The sequence below is a fragment of the Piliocolobus tephrosceles genome, chromosome 5 (genome assembly GCF_002776525.5).
Source record: "Piliocolobus tephrosceles isolate RC106 chromosome 5, ASM277652v3, whole genome shotgun sequence".
Lineage (NCBI taxonomy): Eukaryota > Metazoa > Chordata > Mammalia > Primates > Cercopithecidae > Piliocolobus > Piliocolobus tephrosceles.
The window spans coordinates 102048254-102069206 of record NC_045438.1 but is presented as its reverse complement, the minus strand read 5'-3'; the positions used below and the strand labels follow the sequence as shown (position 1 = coordinate 102069206).

General features: G+C 38.9%; 1 protein-coding gene across 2 annotated transcripts in view; it reads left to right on the top strand.

Annotated features, from left to right (window-relative positions):
* Window positions 1-20953, top strand: part of COL19A1 (collagen type XIX alpha 1 chain) — a 341119-nt gene that overhangs the window by 293650 nt on the left and 26516 nt on the right. For both annotated transcript variants that reach the window (XM_023230284.2, XM_023230285.1), the window contains exons 42-48: window positions 4513-4557; window positions 8279-8323; window positions 8428-8490; window positions 12685-12720; window positions 12853-12897; window positions 15912-16082; window positions 18153-18219. In XM_023230284.2, the coding sequence (XP_023086052.1) occupies window positions 4513-4557; window positions 8279-8323; window positions 8428-8490; window positions 12685-12720; window positions 12853-12897; window positions 15912-16082; window positions 18153-18219 (472 nt within the window). The remainder of the gene's footprint in view (window positions 1-4512; window positions 4558-8278; window positions 8324-8427; window positions 8491-12684; window positions 12721-12852; window positions 12898-15911; window positions 16083-18152; window positions 18220-20953) is intronic.

The following is a 20953-nucleotide window of genomic DNA, read 5'->3' as shown; positions in this document are numbered from 1 at the left end:
GGAATATATAAAGGAACAAAACAGACAAAAATGTATGTACTCATGGGACTTACATTCTAGCAAAAGGATATAGAAACTAAAAGAATAAACATTTTAAAATTACATCTTATGGTTGGGGCTATGGAAAAAAACAAAAAGCAGATTGGGTTAAGGAGGATCAGGAGTGCTGAGGGGGTAGGAGGGCAGTATCTGAGCAAAGACCTGAAGGAGGTGAGAGGGAAAGCCAAGTCCCCTCCAGTCTGGAAGAATAATGTTCCAGGAAGAGGAAACAGCAGGTCTAAAGAGCCTGAGACATAAGATTTCCTGATGTGTATCCAAAGAGACCAGGGGAGGGAGTGAGGGGATAGTGGTAGGAGATGAGGTCAGAGCGGCAGGGGTGGAGGTGAGAAGTGGACTCCTCATGTAGAGCAGTGCTACTCAATGTACAGCCAGTGGAGAACCAGTGCCAGTCTGCAGACCCTTTGTTATGGGTTTGGTGGCAAGGTTAGTACAGAGACTGAGAGTAAGCACCTAAAAACATGTCCAGTAATTAGTCTAAAATGTCTAGCAAGCATGTGATGGTAGAATTATCTCTGTTCATGATATATTAAAAAATAAATAAGAGATTGCTCTTATACCGCAGGAAGTTTGAGAAACACTAATAAAAAGGGTTAACAGTCATTGTAAGGCCTAGATCTTTCACTCTGTGTAAAATGCAGTGATTTCTGAGTATTGCCATGAGGGAACTTGCAGCCAGAGGGTGTGCAAGAGTGGAAGTAGGGAAGCCAGTTAAAAGATATCCAGTAATCCAGGTGCCAGTTGATGTTTGGCTCAGATCAGAGAATAAACAGTGGAGACAGTTGCTCCTACAATATAGTGAAATAATAATTTCTCTGGTCAAGGTCATCCATGACCTCTACATTGCTAAATCCAATGTTCAATATTTGACCTTTCTACCTGGCCCCATCCCCATTCTACTTGACCTATCTGCAGTATTTGAGACAGGTGATCACTCCTTTGCCCTTGATTCATTATTCTCTCTTGGATTGTAGGATGCCAAGTTTTTCTCCTACCTCCCTGGTTACTTCTTAGTCTTCCTTGCTCCTTCTTCCTTTTCTTCTTGATCTCCTAATACTGGAGGGCCTCGGGGCTCAACCCTTGACTCTTTTCTCTTTCTAAAAACTCTATTGTCATTCCCTTGGTAATCTTATCTAGTCTTTTCCGGCTTATGACAGCATCTCTATGCTTAGAACAGCCAAATTTATATCTCCACTTAGACTTCTTTTCCACACTCCATACTTTTATATCATACTGCCTACTCAATACCTTCACTTTGCTGTCTAACGGATATCTCCAAATTTGGTCTCATGTACAAAATTAAACTCCTGATAATTCCACCCCTTCAAAATAGGCCTTGCTCATAGCTGTCCTCATTTCAGATGATGTCCGCCCTATTTTGCAAACTGCTCAGGTCATAAAACTGAGGGTCCTCTTTGACTCCTCTTCATTCTGTAATAATCCAATCAATCTGAAAATCCCATCAGTGCTACCTTCAAAATATATCCATATTTAGCAATGTAGAGGTCATGGATGACCTTGACCAGAGAAATTATTATTTCACTATATTGTAGGAGCAACTGTGGACTTGAATGGATTTAAGAGAGAACAAGGAAAGAAAATAGAGACAGCAAGTCAGTGTAAATAATGCTCACAGAGTTTTGCTGCAAAGGATAGCAAATAAATAGGCCAGAGGCTACTAGAGGAAGTAGGGTCAAGGTTTTATCAGATAGATTTTGAAGATAATAGAAATATCAGACTGCTTATATGCTAAAGGAATGACTCAGTAGAGGGGAAGATGGGGATGATGATGCTGGAGAGAGAGGAGAGAGTGCTCCACCAATGTCTTTAAGTAGCCTAGAGGGGAGGGGACCTAGTGCATATATGGAGGGTTTGGCTTGAGAGAGAATAGTTTATTTATAGTGAAAGGGGAGAAAGCAGAGTATGGGGGCAGAGGCTGATAGGTGGGAAGATGTATTGGATGGAGTCTACAAAAGTACAAAAGTTGTTTTCTGATTGCTTAAATTTTCTCAGATAAAGAGGAAGCAAAGCCATTATCTGAGAGCAAAGTAGGGAAGGAGGTTGGGGATTTAGGGAGAAGGTTCTCTAGGAACGAGAGAGGGTTCAGGGACCGCAGAAGTGTGATTACTGCTCAGCCCTAAGGACCCTCTTGAGGTTCATGGTCATGAACAGAAGTGAGACCTCTCAACAAGACTACATGTGCTGGCAGGGCACAGTGGCTCACGCCTGTAATCCCAGCACTCTGGGAGGCCGAGGCGGGCAGATCACGTGAGGTCAGGAGTTCAAGACCAGCCTGACCAACATGGTGAAACCCCATCTCTACCAAAAATTAGCCAAGCATGGTGGCAGGCACCTATAATCCTGGCTACTCAGGAGGCTGAGGCAGGAAAATTGCTTGAACCCAGGAGGCAGAGGTTGCAGTGAGCCAAGATCGTGCCATTGCACTCTAGCCTGGGCAACAGAGCGAGATTCCACCTCAAAAAAACCAAACAAAAAAACAACAACAAAAAAACAAGACCACATGTGCTTTTCCAGCCATGTTCAGACATTCAGGTAAAGACACAGAGTAGGAGGGGAGTTGGATTTAAACAATGTTCTGCTTTTGACAGGTGAGTACTGGAAGGAAGAATGGGACAATACTCTTATTGGCTTATTGGCATGCACAAGGGATTGATTATAACAAGTAACCATGGTATTTTAACTAGGTGAAAAAGAGGGAGAGGCCATTCAGGGAGTGAATGATAACAAATGTGTACCATCAATGGATTAGGGTTTAGGGGTTCAAGGTACTCAAAGAGTGAATTAGAATGATGTGGAATGGTGGTCCAAAGTTGGAACGCATGAAATTGAGATTATGGATGGGCAAAAAATATTTTTATTGACAAAGTGCCAGGTGTAACTATGAAAATAAGAGGCAAGTTCGTTCGAGGATAGTGGTTAAGGAATGAGAGAAGTGAGGCATGCAAATATTTCATTGAATGAAAAGTTCTAATATATTAATTTTAAAAATGAAAATTTCATAATTCAAAAGGAACAGAGGGAAATTGATGTGTATTGCCTGTTTATGTCATTTACCCAATTTTTCTATTAGTTATTTTTTTCTTTTTGATGATGCTTCATATATTAAAGACATTACTTCTATCTTATGTGTTAGAGTTTTCATCCTAGTTGGTCTTTGCCTTTCATTTTTATGTTGAATCTTATTGTAAATATAACCTTAATGTAGTCAAATCTAACACTATTTTTCTTTATGATTTCTTATTTTGCTTTTATGCACAAAATGACTTTTACTTTTATTTTCAACCAAGATCAGAGTGTCACTAATACATTCTTTGAACTCATTTATAGTTTATATTATTTTATTTTTATATAAATCTATGTGGAATTCATATGGGATATAATATAAAGAGAAGAATCAAACTTTTTTCAAAGAAGTTATCCAATTATTAGAACTATTTGTTAAATAAAATCCTATTATAAATGCTGGTCTGTTTCTGATATTTCTGTTATAGTATATTGATATGCTGCTTAATCTTATGCCAATATTCCATTATAGCTTTATTTGTTATATGTTTAAATGTTGGTATTACTAGTATCTCTTTATTATTCTTTTTTTAATTTTTTTATCCTCTCAAGTTATCCCAAGTAAACTTTAGTATCATTTGATCAAACTGCAATTTTGTAAGAATTGCATTAAATTTATAAATTAGTTTAGTTAGCAATGACACCTTTACAACATTGTCTTGCTCTCCAAGAACAAAGCATATCTCTTCATTAAATCAAGCCTTTTATGTCCCTGAGTAAAGTTATGAAGTTTTTTAAATTCAGTTTCTGCCCAATGAAATTGCCATTTTATTATCCCATATATATAGTCGTTAGTATTTTTAGCATTGTCAGCTTTATCTAAAATATCACATCGGCTCTTAAAAGGAGTTGAGTCACTCTGTTGTTCAAAGCAATTCAAAGGATCTTCTAATTGGCCAAATGAGAACTACAAATCATTAGCTGTAGATCGTTTTATTCTAACTCTACATCCAATGAGACAAGGATAGGAAAAGCTTGTTGGAAGACACTCAAAGTGCTTAATCTTTTAAGTAAGAGTAATTATCTTTTGAACATGTGGAATAAAAATATTGACTGATTTTAGCTATAAGTATGTAAAGGGACATTAAAATAGGTCACAGAAATGATAACATCTATGCTTGCTTTCATTAAAACTATTATTTACTTTAGTTTTATGGAAAATAAAAAAGCTGTAACAAGTTCAGCTGGCAATTAGCCACTCAGTTTGCTATTTTTCCATCTACACACTAACTTCACCCCAGCTAATACCAGTAACATTTATCAGATCCAAAGGAAAGCTTTACCAAATCCAAATTATTATCTGAGAATTAATTTCATAACTAAAGACTTCATTGATGTCATTAAAGTAGCAATATTTTTAAATCCCAACAGGGAGATCGAGGCCCAGCAGGTCCCCCGGGAATAGCAGGGATGTCGGTGAGTTCAGATTATTTCACATAATTTTCACAGGTAAACGGTTCTATCTCCATGATACCCCTGTGGCCAGGGATCAAGATGGGCAGGCGACCATACCATAACTCCCATGGCATTAGGTTCCTAACAATTCTAGTTTCATAAATAATGCCACCTGTATTTTCCACCTCCAGAATCCTCTATTTCTTAATTTTTTTTGTTTGTTTTTTGTCCTCTTTTATTTTCTTCCCAAGTCACTTTCATGGAGGGGAGAGGAAACCCAGTTACTATACATTAATTTATGAGCACAGCTTTGGAGAGTTTATTGTGTTTCTCTATTCTTGTCATATTTCAAGGTTTCTCAGTCTTCAAAATACAGAGTTCTTATCCTCAGGCATGTACTTCAAGTTCCTTGTATTAAGTTGCAATCTGCCTGAGTTATTCCTTAGCCCGGTGTTATTAGCAGAGCTTTATTGCTGCTAATGTTTCCTCGTAAACTAGCCCTTCAATCCTCTCAATCATTTTTGTTGCTCTCTTGTGTCAAACGTTTTAATCTCATCAAGGTCTTTTCAAATGAATAGGAATTGCTCCAGGAAAGGCTGAAATTATTTCTCTGAACCCTAGAGATCATTCTGATCTTCATTCATGATGCTCTAATTAAAATTTTGTGGTCATGCTTTATGAATAAGAGGCCATTTATCCTCTGCAGGGCAGGTCCAGGTAATAACATTACAGGAAAGTCAATGGAAGCCATAGGCTTGTATCACAAGAAAATAAGAAGATAAGATAAGGGCCCTAAAATCACCACCCACAGTCACCCACTGAGATCTACTGACACCCAACACCACCCAAAGCCCTGCTCATCACCGCTGCCATCCCACAAAGTACTCAGAGCCACTTTGCTTCACTCCATTAACTTCTAAGTCTAACAACACAAAATAGAGCCTCATCCATCATCTGCATCCTTTGTAGATGATGACATTCCCTTACTTAGCCATTATAGATCAAGTCAAATATGTGTATGACTGTAAAAGTAGCATGAAAATATCTTCTTTGAAAAGCCCTTCCAAATTTTTTATAAAAGGAAGTATTCTTGAAAGTTGACTACACACTTAATTCTATTCCCTCACCACTGCCCCACTCACAGCCATTCCCAGCAACATATTTGGAAATCAGTTTCTGGAAGTATCCTTAGAGAACCCTTACAGCCTGTTCCTCTTATACTCACATCCTGTAATTTGAATTTTTGTTTCCTTGTGACAAAATAAAGCTTAATTTTTTCATTGTATTCACCCAGGTGTGTCTACAAATTACATTTTGCTGTTACCCTAAATTAAGCTTATCTTTTAGGAAAAAATACTGGCCACCATTGAAAGTATTTAAAAGACGTGCAACAGTAGCAACAGGCAATCCAAATGAGAAATTCCAAATATGTTTTTCAAAGAGGCAGCATTATTGAGATAGAGGCTAGCCTGCCACTTAGTTGGATGTCTAAGGTCTGATATATTTACTTAAAAAGCAGTTTTCATATGTCATAATTAAAAACATAAACTGACTAGGCACAGTGGACTCACACATGTAATCCCAGCAGTCTGGGAGGCCAAGATGGGCAGAACACTTGAGCCCAGGAGTTAGAGACCAACCTGGGCAACATGGCAAAACTCTGTCTCTGCAAAAAGTGCAGAAATTAGCTGGGCACCTTTAATCCCACTGCTTGGAGGCTGAGGTGGGAGGATCACTTGAGCATGGGAGGCAAAGGTTACAGTGAGCTAAGATCGTGTCACTGCACTCCAGCCTGGGCAACAGAGCAAGACCCTGTCTCAAAAAATAATATAAAATAAAAGCATTGACTGACAATTACATAAATAGGAAAGGGTAAAAATTGTACATACTACAAATACGTTCAGTTAAAGATGCATATTTGATTTTTATAACTGGCCCTTCTGTGACTCAGAAGATAAAATCATTAAAAGAATCTAGAAATAGACTATGGTGATGGCTAGATCACAGTGTGAATGTACTTAGTGCCACTTAAGTGTACACTTAAAAATGGTTTCGAGGGTAAACTTTAGGTTATGTATATTTTACCATGATAAAAAATTTTTTTGAAAAATGGTGATTGTTCTAGTTGAAGCAAGGCTGGGGCCTGCCCAGACACACTGGTCACTCAGCTGATTACCAAGGGGACCCATTCCTGCTCTTCTAGAACAGACCAGTCTATCCCTTTCCAGTATATTCAGGGCTAACCAGGGATTTCCCCTAGAGCTTCTTTCTTTGCCTTTCTCTGAGGATGGCATGTGGATTTGCAGGAGGAAGTGCCTGTAAGTGCTGGTGGTGGGGTGGTGGGGCTTCCGGTCAGCACGCTCTCCCCTGGATGCTCTGAGTTCTCCGCTGGTCCTACCTGACCTTAGGGATGACTTCCATCAATGTACTTGATCTCTTCATCTCAGATCCCAATGCCCGAGCCCTCCATACCCGCCATGTCCCACAGTAAGAATCTTCAGGACATTGGCCTTTTCAGCTCTAACACATCTTCCCACTCAGGCCCCCAACAACTTTAGCACACACAAGCTATGGGGATCCAGGGATGCTCTCTCTAACTCTCTGTCTGCCTAGCTTTGCCACTCAGCACCATATCTGTACCTATGGAGGGATCTTCTTCCAGAATTCTAAGCAGCAAGTCGGAAAAAGCCCATTTCTTTTCATATTTCTCCAAAACCTACTTGGCTTTCTCAGGTCTCAGCCCCACACCTGCATCCCACGTCGTCCATCTTTCCCAGCCACATTAGGTCCAAGGGACAGGCGGTGGTTCCTTCTCAGAGGCAACCCCACAAGCCTCGCCTGCACACTTGGGCCTTGTGTGCTTTCAGTCTCCACTGGACCATCTGCCCCTCTCATGCCTTCCTGTGGTCTGTCTGCTCCAGGATCAGTCGTCCAAGCCACGGTGTAGTGACACAAACTAATCTGTTTCTTTTCCTGCGAACAAAACATGGCTTTTCAAATCAAACATGATTTTTTCAGGTTGTCTTACTATGAGCTTAAAAACTCTCTTGTGAAACTCAAAGCCTAGAAAAAAACTTCTTTGATGCTTTGTGCGCATTTCTCCACTCCCAAAGTAAAGAGGAGCTGCCAGGAAAATAAGCACAAGAGGGATTTCCAATAGTGATGATACTTTGGGCTAATATTTTCAAAAGTATTCTCCTCTCCTACTCTCCACCATCCACACAAATATGTATTCAAAGAACTGCACCCCAGTCTGAAACTTACGGCCTGTGGAGTTGACTATATGTTCCCCAGACTCTGTCCCCTTAGAAATGCCACTTTATTTATTTATTGAGACGGAGTCTCACTCTGTCACCCAGGCTGGAGTGCAATGGCATGATCTCAGTTCACTGCAACCTCCGCCTCCCAGGTTCAAGTGATTCTCCTGCCTCAGGCTCCCGAGTAGCTGGGATTACAGACACGTGCCCCCATGCCTGGGTAATTTTTGTAATATTTTTAGTAGAGACAGGGTTTCACCATGTTGACCAGGCTAGTCTCGAACTCCTGACCTCAAGTGATCCACTCACCTCGGCGTCCCAAAGTGCTGGGATTCCAGACGTGAGCCACCACACCTGGCTAGAAATGCCACTGGAGAGCATCATCCTTGGGAGCACTTTAAACTCAATTGGGGTTGGGGGAAGAGAAGCGTATGGTGTCATTCAGCAATTTGGCTCCTAACATTTCTCTTCAATTGCCTTGCCAGGGGAAACCTGGAGCCCCAGGGCCTCCAGGAGTTCCAGGGGAACCGGTGAGTTGGCAGTTGCTTTCGTGACAGTTGTACTTGTGTTGTACTTGCATGCAATTTTAAAACATTTCTTGGCAATTAATTTTTGTCTGTGGATGTGTTTATAGGGTGAGAGAGGACCTGTTGGAGATATAGGTTTCCCTGGACCAGAAGGACCCTCAGGAAAGCCAGTAAGTACTTCTTACTACTTGAAATATGCCACTTAGAGAAATGCTCTAACATTATCTCCTCATCTACCACCTCAGAAATTCTGAGATTTGAATAAGCAGTTTCCAAGAACTAAGAAGATTGTGCAGATGGATTTTTGATGGCATGGGCAGAAGTTCTCACTGAGTTCCCTAGATGTGTGTGGTATCTTTATGTCTTAAACAGTGTTGAAAACGGTGAGAGTTTTAAGTGTCAGGAAATCTGACTCATTATTTTTTAAGCCTAATGTTTTCAACAGACTTAAAGAAAATAGAAACACGTCCTAAAGTATAAAGAAAGCAAAGACTTATAGATATAATACCTGTATGTTAAGCCAAATCTTAAAGTAGAAGGTGTTTTCTCAAATTTCCTCATTTGTATACAGGCCTTGTTTTCTTACACTTTCATAAATCACTACTGGTGAATGTCTCATCCCCTTGTGTCCTAAAAGAGCCCTTGGTTACTGATCTGTGGTATTGATGTAACATTGTAATAATCATTCTGACTAATTCAGTCCCACATAAATTCATCTAGTCACTGCTGTTTGCTAAGAATGTGCTGGGCCCTTAGCGAGGGGATCTAAGATGAATAAGACACACCTCACTTTCAGAGTTATGCTTTATAGAAGGTCACTGCTGATTTATTTGCTGTGGTGTGTACGGGAAAGAAGGCGAGGTGAACAAGCAGCACAGAATTCAGGAGGCCAGGTCGGCACCTCTGTGAAACCTTCGGGGTTGGTGGCCACCATTTCCCCACAGAAGACAACATGAAAAAAATGCAATTTAGAGTCAGGAAGATCTGGGTCTGAATTATGGCTCAAAGGATTTTATGAGTCACTTAAGTGCCATGACATCTGGAAAGCATTTCCAGTGCCTGGCTATGGGAGGTACTCAATAATATTAGTTTAATTCACTGCCCACTCTTACCTCATCATTCCCATCTCCTACAAGGCATATCATTAAAGCCTGCCATTGAGTCCCCAGGAGATTATGCAAAAAGCAATTCGTTCATCACCAGATATTTCTTGAGCACCTCCTACATGCCAGGCACTGATCTAGGTGCTAACAACTCATAGCTTTTGCATTCTAGTATAGGAAAACAGATAAAAACAACACACACACACACACACACACACACACACACACACACACAGAGTTTCAAGTAGAAGAAGGTATAAGTAAAGTAAAGCTCTGGAATATTGTTAAAATAGTGAGCTCAGAGAAGATTTGCCTGCAATTTGAGCAGAAACCTGCATAAAGTGAGAAGTCAAGCCATGGGAAGGTCAGCGGACCATTGTCTCAGGAAAAAGAAATGGCTGGGAGAGAAACGAGCCTGATGAGGTCAAGGACCTCATCAAAAGGCATGAAGTCAGGAATGAACGAAGTGAAGGAAGAGTGGGAAACATACGGAGGGAGATGTAGGCGGTGGCCAGACCATGAAGAACTTCCAAGCCAGGGAATGAAATTGGGATTTCATTTGAAATATGATGGAAATCCACTGGAGCCTTTGTAGCAAAGAATGAAAATGATTGAACATTTTCAGGATCACTCTGACATTGTGTGGAGAGTAGGCTGTAGGTTGCAGGGGTAGAGGAAGACAGAGCAGTAAGAAAACATCTCCATCATCTCCACAAGAAGTAATGACAGTGGGAACAGCCATGAGTAGAGGAACTTAGGATGTACATTAAAGGGAGAGACAGTAAGCAAGAAAACTTGCTGATAGACTAATCTAGCAAAGTATGAGGGAAAGAGACCAATCACAGCTGTGGTGTAGGGTCTGAGCAACAGTGTGAGAGTGCTGCTGTTTGGTGAAATGGGGCAGACTGAAGGTAGGTGGGTTTGGGAGGGAGAGCCAAGAGTTCTGTTTTGGATGTGTTCATGTTGAAGTACTAGTAGATATTCAGGTGGAGATGTCAAGTACACAGTGAATATTTAGGAGAGGCCAGGATTGGTGAGACCAATGAGGGTATCTAAACCTGAGCCTGGAAAAGTGGAGTCACTGTGGATAGTAAGGGAAGAGAGCACTTCAACTGTTAGGAAGAGGACCCAACAAAGAAGGCTAAGAAACTGCAGCCAGAGAGACAGGAAGAAAATCAGGCAAGTGAGGTTTCCTGGATGTCAAGTGAACTGTTTTAAGAGAAAGGAGAAAGGAGTGATCAACAAACAGATAAGTAACATGAGGGCTGACAATTCTCTACTGCATTAGAAATGTGGAGGTCATTGGTGGAAGAGATCACTGCATTTTAGTATCTTGGTAAGAATGATCCAGTTGAGAGAGAAAAATTTGATGACACAGGAGAGTGAAGACTACTTTGAGTAGAACTGGTGGTATACTCACAAGTGGGAATGGTCTTAACTGGGAACAGGGGCATGTCACCCTTCCTAACTGTGGGGTGTAGGGGTGCCAAAGTTGGGGTGCAAATCCACGAAGATTGATGCAACTGGTGGAAGGATGGTGAGAGGGGTCTCTTTTGTTTATTAGTGAAAGAAGAATGGAGGTCGTCCAAGTGTGAGCAGTGGGGAGGTGAAGACGGAGATTGGAAGAGACAGGGAAATATGTGAAAGAGTACTTCTGGAAAGATAGAAGGGGAGTCAAATTGAGAAATACAGTAGGATGACCTGGTAATGCTGAGGGGGCTGCTTGCAATCTGCTGTTGTACATTTAGGTTGGAACAAGCAAGCAAAGATACGTGGTTTTCTTCAGCCAGTCCGCTGCTCAGATGCAGACGTGAGGTAGGCAGAAAGTTGGATGTACTCAGGAATGGGGCTCTGCCAGATGAATGAGATGAGGGTAGAGAGGAGCAAATACATATGAGTTATTGTAAAAATATCTGAAAGCAGGGCTTCCCTGCGAATAGAAAGTAACACCTTCCTATACAAAAGAGAACACTCATGATAGTCTTTGATAAATTACTGGAGACAAAAAACAGGTTATAGGGTTACTTCTTTTCTTATATTGTTACCAAAAACATGAACTACACTTTTACACTAGATTTGTCTTCTTTTATTCAAGTGACACAGCTGTTTCTTTCACATCCTCTCCTTAATCAGCTTTATCTTTGTTCCTCGTGTGTCTGAATGTAATAAATTCTTTGAACCATACACTTCAGGTAACATGTTCTTAGTTAATGTACTCTCAGTAATTCCCAGGATGGTTCAGAAAGGTTGGCGAACTATGGTTGGGTTGTCAACTGTGACAGATTTCAGCGTAATTTATAGCAGTGAAAACACACAGTTCTTTGCAGTTCCATCCCACAGAATCCATGCCAGCACGATAAAAGTCCCTCGGGCTTTTAGAGGAGCATGTCCATGCAATTGCCTGCTGGCTAAGAAATCATATTCCTCACCTTGATCTTCCTCTTCAAATCAGATCTCAAACACACACCTGCTGTTGGGCCCTGGGTATTTGATTTGACCTCAAATACTTTTCCTTCTTATATCTCCCAGCCAATAGTTCTCTCAGTCTTAAAATCTTTAAGCAGGACTAGGCTTCATTATCACTTCTAGAACTCCCTATTAAAGTTCAAGAAACTTCCAGTTTTCTAATAAAAAGTAACTATTTAATACTGCCAAAAACCATGATTATACATTTCTTGCTTTTCTTTCATATTTCTGACTGGAAAATAACAATTGTTCTCTGACAGTTTATTTCATAGTAGGATCATACTCTGGCCATGTTATGAAATTTCCCCAGCAGCAACTGAGACCATTTACTGAGAATGATTCTCTGTGCTGGAAAACCTGTTAGAAGGTAGCAAAAATGTCATACTCCAGCCACCTGTGCCCTGAGGTACCTTCTTATTTCTCAGGATGACCTAACGGAAGAATAAAAAAGGAAAATAATCTTTGTTCACTATTTATAGAGGACCATGCATTTTTCATGTTATTTCACTTAATTCTTAGTTTTAAGGTTATTTATTTTCCTCACTAGTGAAGAGGCTGATGCTATTGAGGTTAAGTAAATTGCCCAAAAAGGTTAATGGGACTAGTAAGTGACAGAGTCAGAATCTGAACTCAGGACTCTCTGATTCTGTTTATTTGTCTTCCATTTTACCACCTTACTTTACCAAGCTCTCAGTAGAAATATGATTAAGGAACTGTCCTTGAAACTTTACTCTTTTGTTGTGTTTAACTATGTTAATGCAGAATTAGAAATATTAATCCATTTTTTCTTTATAGGGAATAAATGGAAAAGATGGAATACCAGGTGCTCAGGTATGGGAAATATAATTTAAAATAAAACTTATAATGGATACTGCATCCAGAATACCTACCAACATTTAGATCAATCAGACTGATGAAAAATCTTGGCAAGCAGTGATTTTCATGTTGGTATCTCTTTTTCAGGGCATCATGGGTAAGCCTGGAGACAGAGGCCCCAAAGGAGAACGTGTATGTATATTACTATTGTGATTTTTATTCAAGTCTGTTACAACTGTCCCATCATTTGAGTTGCACAATTATGTGTGTAGACCCCTGCAAATCACCAAATCTATAAAGGCTAGGGTGTAGGTGATCCAAGATCTCTACTAGATATTAAATATGACAAAGGACTCAGAGCAAGTTATATGGTTACATCTATGTAGTTGGCCTTTGTACACAGCCGAGTATACTTTGCTATTTAAATTAGGAAAGCTTTAATATCCTCCTGTCTCAGACATATATCTCTACTATAACCATCACCCATATTCTTTTTATCTAGAGTAAGGCTTCTCAACCTCAGCACTGTGATTATTCAGGGGCAGATAATTGTTGTGGTTGGCTCTTTTGGCATTGTAAAATGCTTAGCAGCTTCCATGGCCTTCATCCACTAGGTGCGGTAGCACCACCATCCCTCCAATTGTGACAACCAAAAGTGTCTCTGGACATCACCAAATGCCTCCTGGGAAGCAAAATCACTGCAACTTAGAGCTGCTGACATACGGAAAAACTAAGTAGAGTAAAGAAGGTGGTGTGAGGGGTTAGAGAAATGGAAAGGGTAACTGAAAGTATAGTGAAGTTATTAGTAATGCCAATTATGTTATATGTTTTTGTGTTGTTTGGAGCGTTAATGTCATTATTGCAATTTCTCTTTATTTCCTTTAATGAACCTCAACATTTTCTCTTAGAATTAATTTCTACTAGAATTAACTTCTACTACAATTAATTTCCACTAGAATTAATAGAATTAATTTCTAGTAGAGTCATGCCACTGCAAGAAGTTACTCAAACATTGTTACTCAGTGTAATTCTATTAAGGGTTGCTATTGTATGTGAGTGTGGGCACATATGTTTGTATACTGGTGTCTAATTTGCTAACTTTTATTTATTATTATACAAGTCATCCATAATAACTGAAGGACATGTGAAAATATAGATGGTGTAAATTTAAAAGGAAATTTAAAAAATCTACTTTATCCCACTACACAGAGATAAGCCCTGTGATATTTGGACGTATTTCCATCTCTCTCACTCTAATACATAATATACACATATATTTATATGTATTAATATAAACATATAATTTTTCAAAAAGGAGCTTATGCTGTCTTGTAAGTGACTTTTTTCACCTAATAATATATATTGATTATGTTTTTTCTTATATTTACTTGTCTGTAAATATAAATCTGTATCTGCCTTTTAATTGCTGTATGTTATTCTACTCTTTGACTATACCTTATTTCACTTACCTAGTCTGCTGGGCATTTGGATTCCTTCTAGTTGTCATAATAATAAACATCACTACAACGAACATCTTTGTACCTAACTTATAAAATAATTTTAATATGTTGAAGATTGGATTTATCTTGCACATGATCAGAATATTAATCATTGATCAAAGTGTGCTAATATTTTTTCTAGTCATCTCAGAAATGTCTCCAAATGTGAGCTGGAGTGAGACCTGTATGCAGATGTATTTTTATAACTAAGACAGTAGCGTTGATACTGGGCCCAACTGCTTTTATTTCTTTCTACATGGCTTCTTTCTATATCAGATTATATGATCACATAAATCTCTATAACTGTTCATTTATTTTTATTTTTTAAGTCAAAAGAAATAGAGTTTGGCCTTCTGCAGAGTAGTCACAGTTAAAAGAATACTATAATGAGATATAGGGCAGCTTCAAGCATCATTCCATCATATTTGGTGTGAGGATCACCTCTTGGAGTTATGCAACTGAATATTTGAAAATTTATTACTGAAGCAACTGCCATGATCTCTCTCTCTCTCTCTCTCTCTCTCTCTCTCATTCTCTCTTGCACAAACACACACAGTAGTAGACACATTCCAGGATAAAAAACAGCATCAAGCAAGCTTCATATCAGATTTAGGCACATCTAATATAATATTTTACTAATTAATTATGACATCTTGTTCAACTGATTCTTGTTTTTTGTTTTGTTTTTTTTAAGACAGAGTTTTGCTCTTGTTGCCCAGGCTGGAGTGCAATGGTGTGATCTCGGCTCACCACAACCTCCACCTCCTGGGTTCAAGCGATTCTCCTGTCTCAGCCTCCTGAGTAGCTGGGATTACAGACATGTGCCACCACGCCCGGCTAATTCTTTTGTATTTTTAGTAGAGACGAGATTTCTCCATGTTGGTCAGGCTGGTCTCAAACTCCCGACCTCAGGTGATTTGCCCACCTCAGCCTCCCAAAGTGCTGTGATTACAGGCGTGAGCCACCGCGCCCAGCCCAACTGATTCTTCTATAGTTCATTTATACTATCGAGTAAATGATCTCAGTGACATCTTACCCCCAGTCACCTGCTGTGATCTTTTCAATGGCTCTCCCTTCTCACCTTCCTGTGGGTATATATTTAGGGCACAGGGATCACACTCACGTGCACACACACACACACAAACATGCACACACATGCACATGCATACAAGTGTAAAGCGCAAATACAGAAAACAAACCTGAAGAGTCTAATAAAGACCAAACAAATGGGAAAGCCACGGGTGAGGAGAGCACATGATTTAGGAGAGATTTTGAGTGTCCTGAAGTTTTTTTAAGTGAAAAGTCTCAGTAATGAGATCCTCTTGGCAATCTTCCTTTATCATTGCAAAGGAGACCCAGACCTCAAGTGATAGCTGGTATTGACTCTCAAAACTGCCATCATCCTAGATGGGCAACCAAGTACAACTAACATTCTCACTATCTTTTATATATTAAGTACTGCCAAGGTGCCAGGCATTGTTCTGAGTACTTTACTTGGGTGATTTCATTTAGTTCTGAAAATAGCCCTATTTAATGGATACTATTAATATGCCCCTTTGTAGGAGGGGAGGCTAGGACACATAGAGTTTAAGTTATTTGTCCAAGGCCCAACAGCTAATAACTGCCAGTATGAATCCAGAACTTTTGCTCTCAACTATAGCTGATGCTAGAAGAGATTATTCTTTATTATTATTTTTTCCTTAACAGGGTGATCAGGGGATTCCAGGAGACAGAGGCCCACAAGGTGAACGGGGAAAACCAGGCCTTACAGGCATGAAGGGGGCCATCGGTCCTATCGGTCCACCAGGAAACAAGGGCTCAATGGGATCCCCTGGCCACCAAGGCCCTCCAGGCTCTCCTGGCATCCCTGGCATTCCGGTAAGTAGTGCTAAGAGCTTCAGGGCTCCTGACTTGTACCGACCATGTATCCCTTTTACAAGGAAAGCGATGATAATGCCTTTCAAATAAATAAAACAAACCTAAACTGATCCCTGTGAGGGCAACAATAGCTGTCATTTAAAGTTACGTGCCAGGTCCTCTACTAAGCACTTACTATACATTACCTCATTTGATCTTCATCATCATTCTGGAAGGATTGGTGTCCTTTTCAGCCCACTTTTATAAACGCATAAAATGAGCATTGACTTGCCCAAGGTCACAGATTTATTAAGTGGATCAGACCCAGGTCTGGATGGTTTCAAAACCATGCTTTTAAAATACAGGTACTATCTCTAATGTCTCCTTATACTACACAGAAACCACATATGCCTGTTTCATATTGCTGTGAAACATGTCCATTTCATACTCTATTTTGTTGAATATCAGAACAACAAATCTGCCATGAGTAGTGCTTTGAAGTAGAAACCACTTAGGCCAAGAGTGTTTAGTGAAGGAAGCCCATATCTTTATTAATCCTCAAGAGGAGTGGTGAGTGGCTATTCTGCAGAGGAGTTTAATCTGAAAATATCCATGTTAGGAAGAAAGGAGGGTCCTGAAGTGAAGTAGGGCAGTTAAAGACACGTTCTCCTCAGATAATCAACCAATACCAGATATAAAGCAAAACTGAGTTTTCACACAATTTTCATACTTTATTTCTGGCTACTGTCCTGAAACTCTACTTCAATAAAGCCTGTGTAACTTCAGCTCTCGGTGTTGTGTCAGTAATTGGTATTAGATGCATTAACTAATGTTCATTAATGAAACAGAGCATTCTTGGAATTATTCTGTCCTACAGGAATCATCACTTTATAAGCCCGTCACATTGGATTGTTTTTACTTTTATTTTTTGGCTGTCTAAGTCAGTTTGTTGTTACAAATGAACTAGCACCACTGTGTTAGGGAACCCCACAACAATATTGTTATCACATATCTACACACAGACAGGATAGAGGAATTTTCAGTGAAGAGTGATGAGGAACCTACCCAGGAATGTTTATAAATTAAGGCTCACTATCTAATTAGGCTCTGCTTCATTCTTAAATTCATATTGCGTGGCGATTTTCCATAGAGCTTCCAACTCTCTCATCTGACCATCTTCTGTTAGGGTCTTTGTTCATGTACAGATCTCAAAGTGGATAGTTGGCAGTGGGGCTTATTGCCTTTGTCACAACCTCCAATCTTCAACATATTGTCTTTAATGCCACACATACACCCCTGGATAATAATCACCAACTATAAAGAGTAATAAAATACTTTGAAATTCTAACCATCAAGAAAAAAATAATAACTCTTTTAAAAATATCAAGGTACTACAATAAAACATTACTGTTCTAAATGTTAGATTCTTTGTCAAATGCATGTGGATTTACTTCAACAGGTGGAAAATTCAGCTGACATTATTTGCCTGCTTCCTTTTACCAGATCCTAATTAAGAAAAGAAAATTACTTAATACCTATATACTTGCAATGTGTAAGTTACAGAATAAACTTTATGATGAAATGGGTAAAGCTTGCTTTTATCCCATGAATACAAAATTTGTGAAAATAATCCAGCATACTTGCAGTTCTGTTCCAGGTTGTCTTCCGTTGAAAATACATTGTATCAGTTAGACATTGACTTTGCCATCCAGGGATTGGTTAGAAGTTAAATTGTGGTTAGACTACTAACATCATGATTACACTTTTTAGATTATCTAACCTTATAAAATGAAGTAATAGGAATGTCTTCCCTAACTGGATAAAGTAATGTGTCTCCATTTAATAGGAAACCTGTTGATACCACTGATTATGATTCCAGCCCATAGCTTTTAAAGCAATTATGAACTTCAGCTTCTTCCCAGAATTTGGTCAAAGCAACACATATTTATTGCCCAATATAGTCAACTGCCAAAAGCATTTTTCTTGATAAATGGATCTCTACAGAAGTTCCAACCCAATATTTCTATTCTTTATTCATCTGTGCTATGCTCTATTTTAACAGACCTTTTTTTTTTTTTTTTCCTTCTTCAGGCTGATGCAGTTTCATTTGAAGAAATAAAGAAGTATATTAATCAAGAGGTCCTAAGGATTTTTGAAGGTTAGATTTTCTTAATAACATTTTTGAATTTTTCACTGATTCCCACCTCCCATCTACCGTGAGGAATCCCTCCAGCAACAGTCTCGAAAGATGGCCATGCCACAAAAACCTTAAGGGGCAGCCCATTTTATGATAGGACAGCTGTTTGATGAAAATTGTTCTTTACACAAAGTTAACTTTTGCCTCCCTGGAACTTCCTTTCATTATACCTGCTCTGTAAAACAACACAGGTAAAGTACCTGCTTGTACTCACGACAGCCCTTTGAGTATTTTTCAATATCCCTCATACTTATCCTTAGTTTTCTCTTTTATGGAGTAAATGTGTCTAGCTCCTCCACTATTATCACCCCTGGGAAACGTTTAATTTATAAATGACTCTCATTTACCAAGGAATATTTTGACCAATGCAGAGTAGTGTCTTTTTATTTAGACCAAAGTCAGCAAACTGAACCCCCTAGCCAAAGCCATTGCCACCTGCTTTGTACAGCCTACAAACTGAGAATGGTTTTTGCTTTTTGGTGGGGAGCAGTGGGAATGAGTTATATTTTAAAATGGTTTTTAAAAATCAAAAGAATATTTCGTGATATGTGAAAATTATCTGAAATTTGAATTTGTTTCCATAAATAAAGTATGCACATTCCTTTACCTCTTTTCTCTGGCTGTTATCCCACTACAGCAACAGGACTGAGCAATTGTGACAATATGGTCCATAAAGGCTTAAATATTTACTATCTGGCCCTTGCAGAGAAAGTTCTGACCCCTGCTCTAGATACTTCAACAATTCATCCTAAGATGTATTGATTTTTTTGAAAAAGGCATCCGTATTATTCTGTTGATGCATTTTGAGTTTTCAGTTAACTAACAGCCCTGGATCTTCCTTGATGAAATGTTTTTAAATGAGGTGTTTATCATTATGGACTGTGTGTTTATTTTTTAAATCTAAGTGTGTGATCTTATGTTTCCTCTTATTAATTTCAAATCATTTGTGTTCATATCTTGTTCCAACCTGAAGATGTCTTTTGGAATGTTGTCTCTTGTAGAGCAGGTTGGCTGACCCTATAACTTTGTGTCATGCTAAATTTCATAAGCATGCCATCATTCTAGTTGTTGATAGAAATGTTGACTAAAAAAGCCAAGAGTCAAGGATTAGGTCTTTCTAAATGCCACAGGATTCTTTCTGTCCACTTGTAAATCATCTTCTAATCTATTATTTAGTGAGCTCTGAATCCATTTCGTTATCCTAAAACTCACCCTACATTTCTTTTTCTATTTGCAAGGAATTGACAGTATCACGTGATTTTGACAAATGGTTTGCTAAAATCAAAATCACTCTTCTGAACTGTAAGATTTAACAAATAAATCCATGTTAGCTCTCATGGTTCTTACTTCCTTTGCTTAGCATCCACAAGCCAAAAATAGATTGTTGAATTTTTTAAGGAATAAGATTATAAGATGCCCCAAGTTGATCTTGAGTCCATTGCTTCAAACATGGAATCAGCTCTTCTCCAAGGAGTCTTGATTATTTTAAATAATAATTAGCAGTAGAGACTGAAATCTTGGTGCTTGGATGCACATTATCTTGTTTTATATGAGAACTGGAAATACAGTAGAGTAACACTGGGACTTGTAGCTACTTTAATGACAAAACAGAAAAAAAAAATTTTGTTGTTGTTTGTTTGTTTTTTGAGATGGAGTCTCATTCTGTCACCCAGGCTGGAGTGCATTGACGCGATCTCGGCCCACTTCAACCTCTGCCTCCTGGGTTCAAGCAATTCTGCCTCAGCCTCCTGAATAGCTGGGATTACAGGCACCTGCCACCAAACCTGGCTAATTTTTGTATTTTTAGTAGAGACGGGGTTTCACCATGTTGGCAAAAAATGTTTTTTAAACGTCATGAATTTATGCTGTTGATTTTAACTTATCTTGATCTTTACTAAGTATCTTTATCATGCTCTGATATGACAGCTTACTAATATATTTGTCCACTCTTTTGTTGAGCTACCAGTAATTTTAATGTTGCCCTTACATTTGGAAGTCCTTCCTTCCTTCCTTCCTTCCTTCCTTCCTTCCTTCCTTCCTTCCTTCCTTCCTTCCTTCCTTCCTTCTACCCTTGAATCAAACATTATGGACTACACTCTAAACTTTGCAATGCAAACACTCATTTCCCCCTCAGTAAGTTTGAAAAAAGACAACTGTTTGAAAAAAGACATCTCAGGCTCTTCAGGGGAATACTGAAGAACATACTCGTGGCTACATAATTTGCAGTGTTCAATGCACAGTGAAAATGCTGGTGCACTTGCTAAAAAATGATTAAGAATTTTAAGACAGCAATAGTAAAGCCATAAACTAAACATGGGGCCCTATGTGACTGAATAGGTATTATGTCCATGAAAGGCAGTCCTGGGGAGAGGACATCTAGGATCTCAGATAGTATCCATGTGTTTAGTTGATCTCAACCATGAAAAGAGAAATGCCAGCATATATGTGTTTTTGAATTGCAATCTAAAGTTTTCCTTTAACTCTTAATCTCTATGGGCTCTAGTGTCTTTATTTATCTTTTATCTCAGAGAGCTTTAATCCTGAACTTCAATCTCTTAAGAGGCTTTAGATAAAATCATATATTTAATAGTCAGTAATTAACCCATCTCTTTGGAAGCTGATTAAGAATGTCAGAAAATATAACCAAGCATTTTCAGAAAAAAAAAAAAAAAAAAAAAAAAAAAAAAAAAAAAAA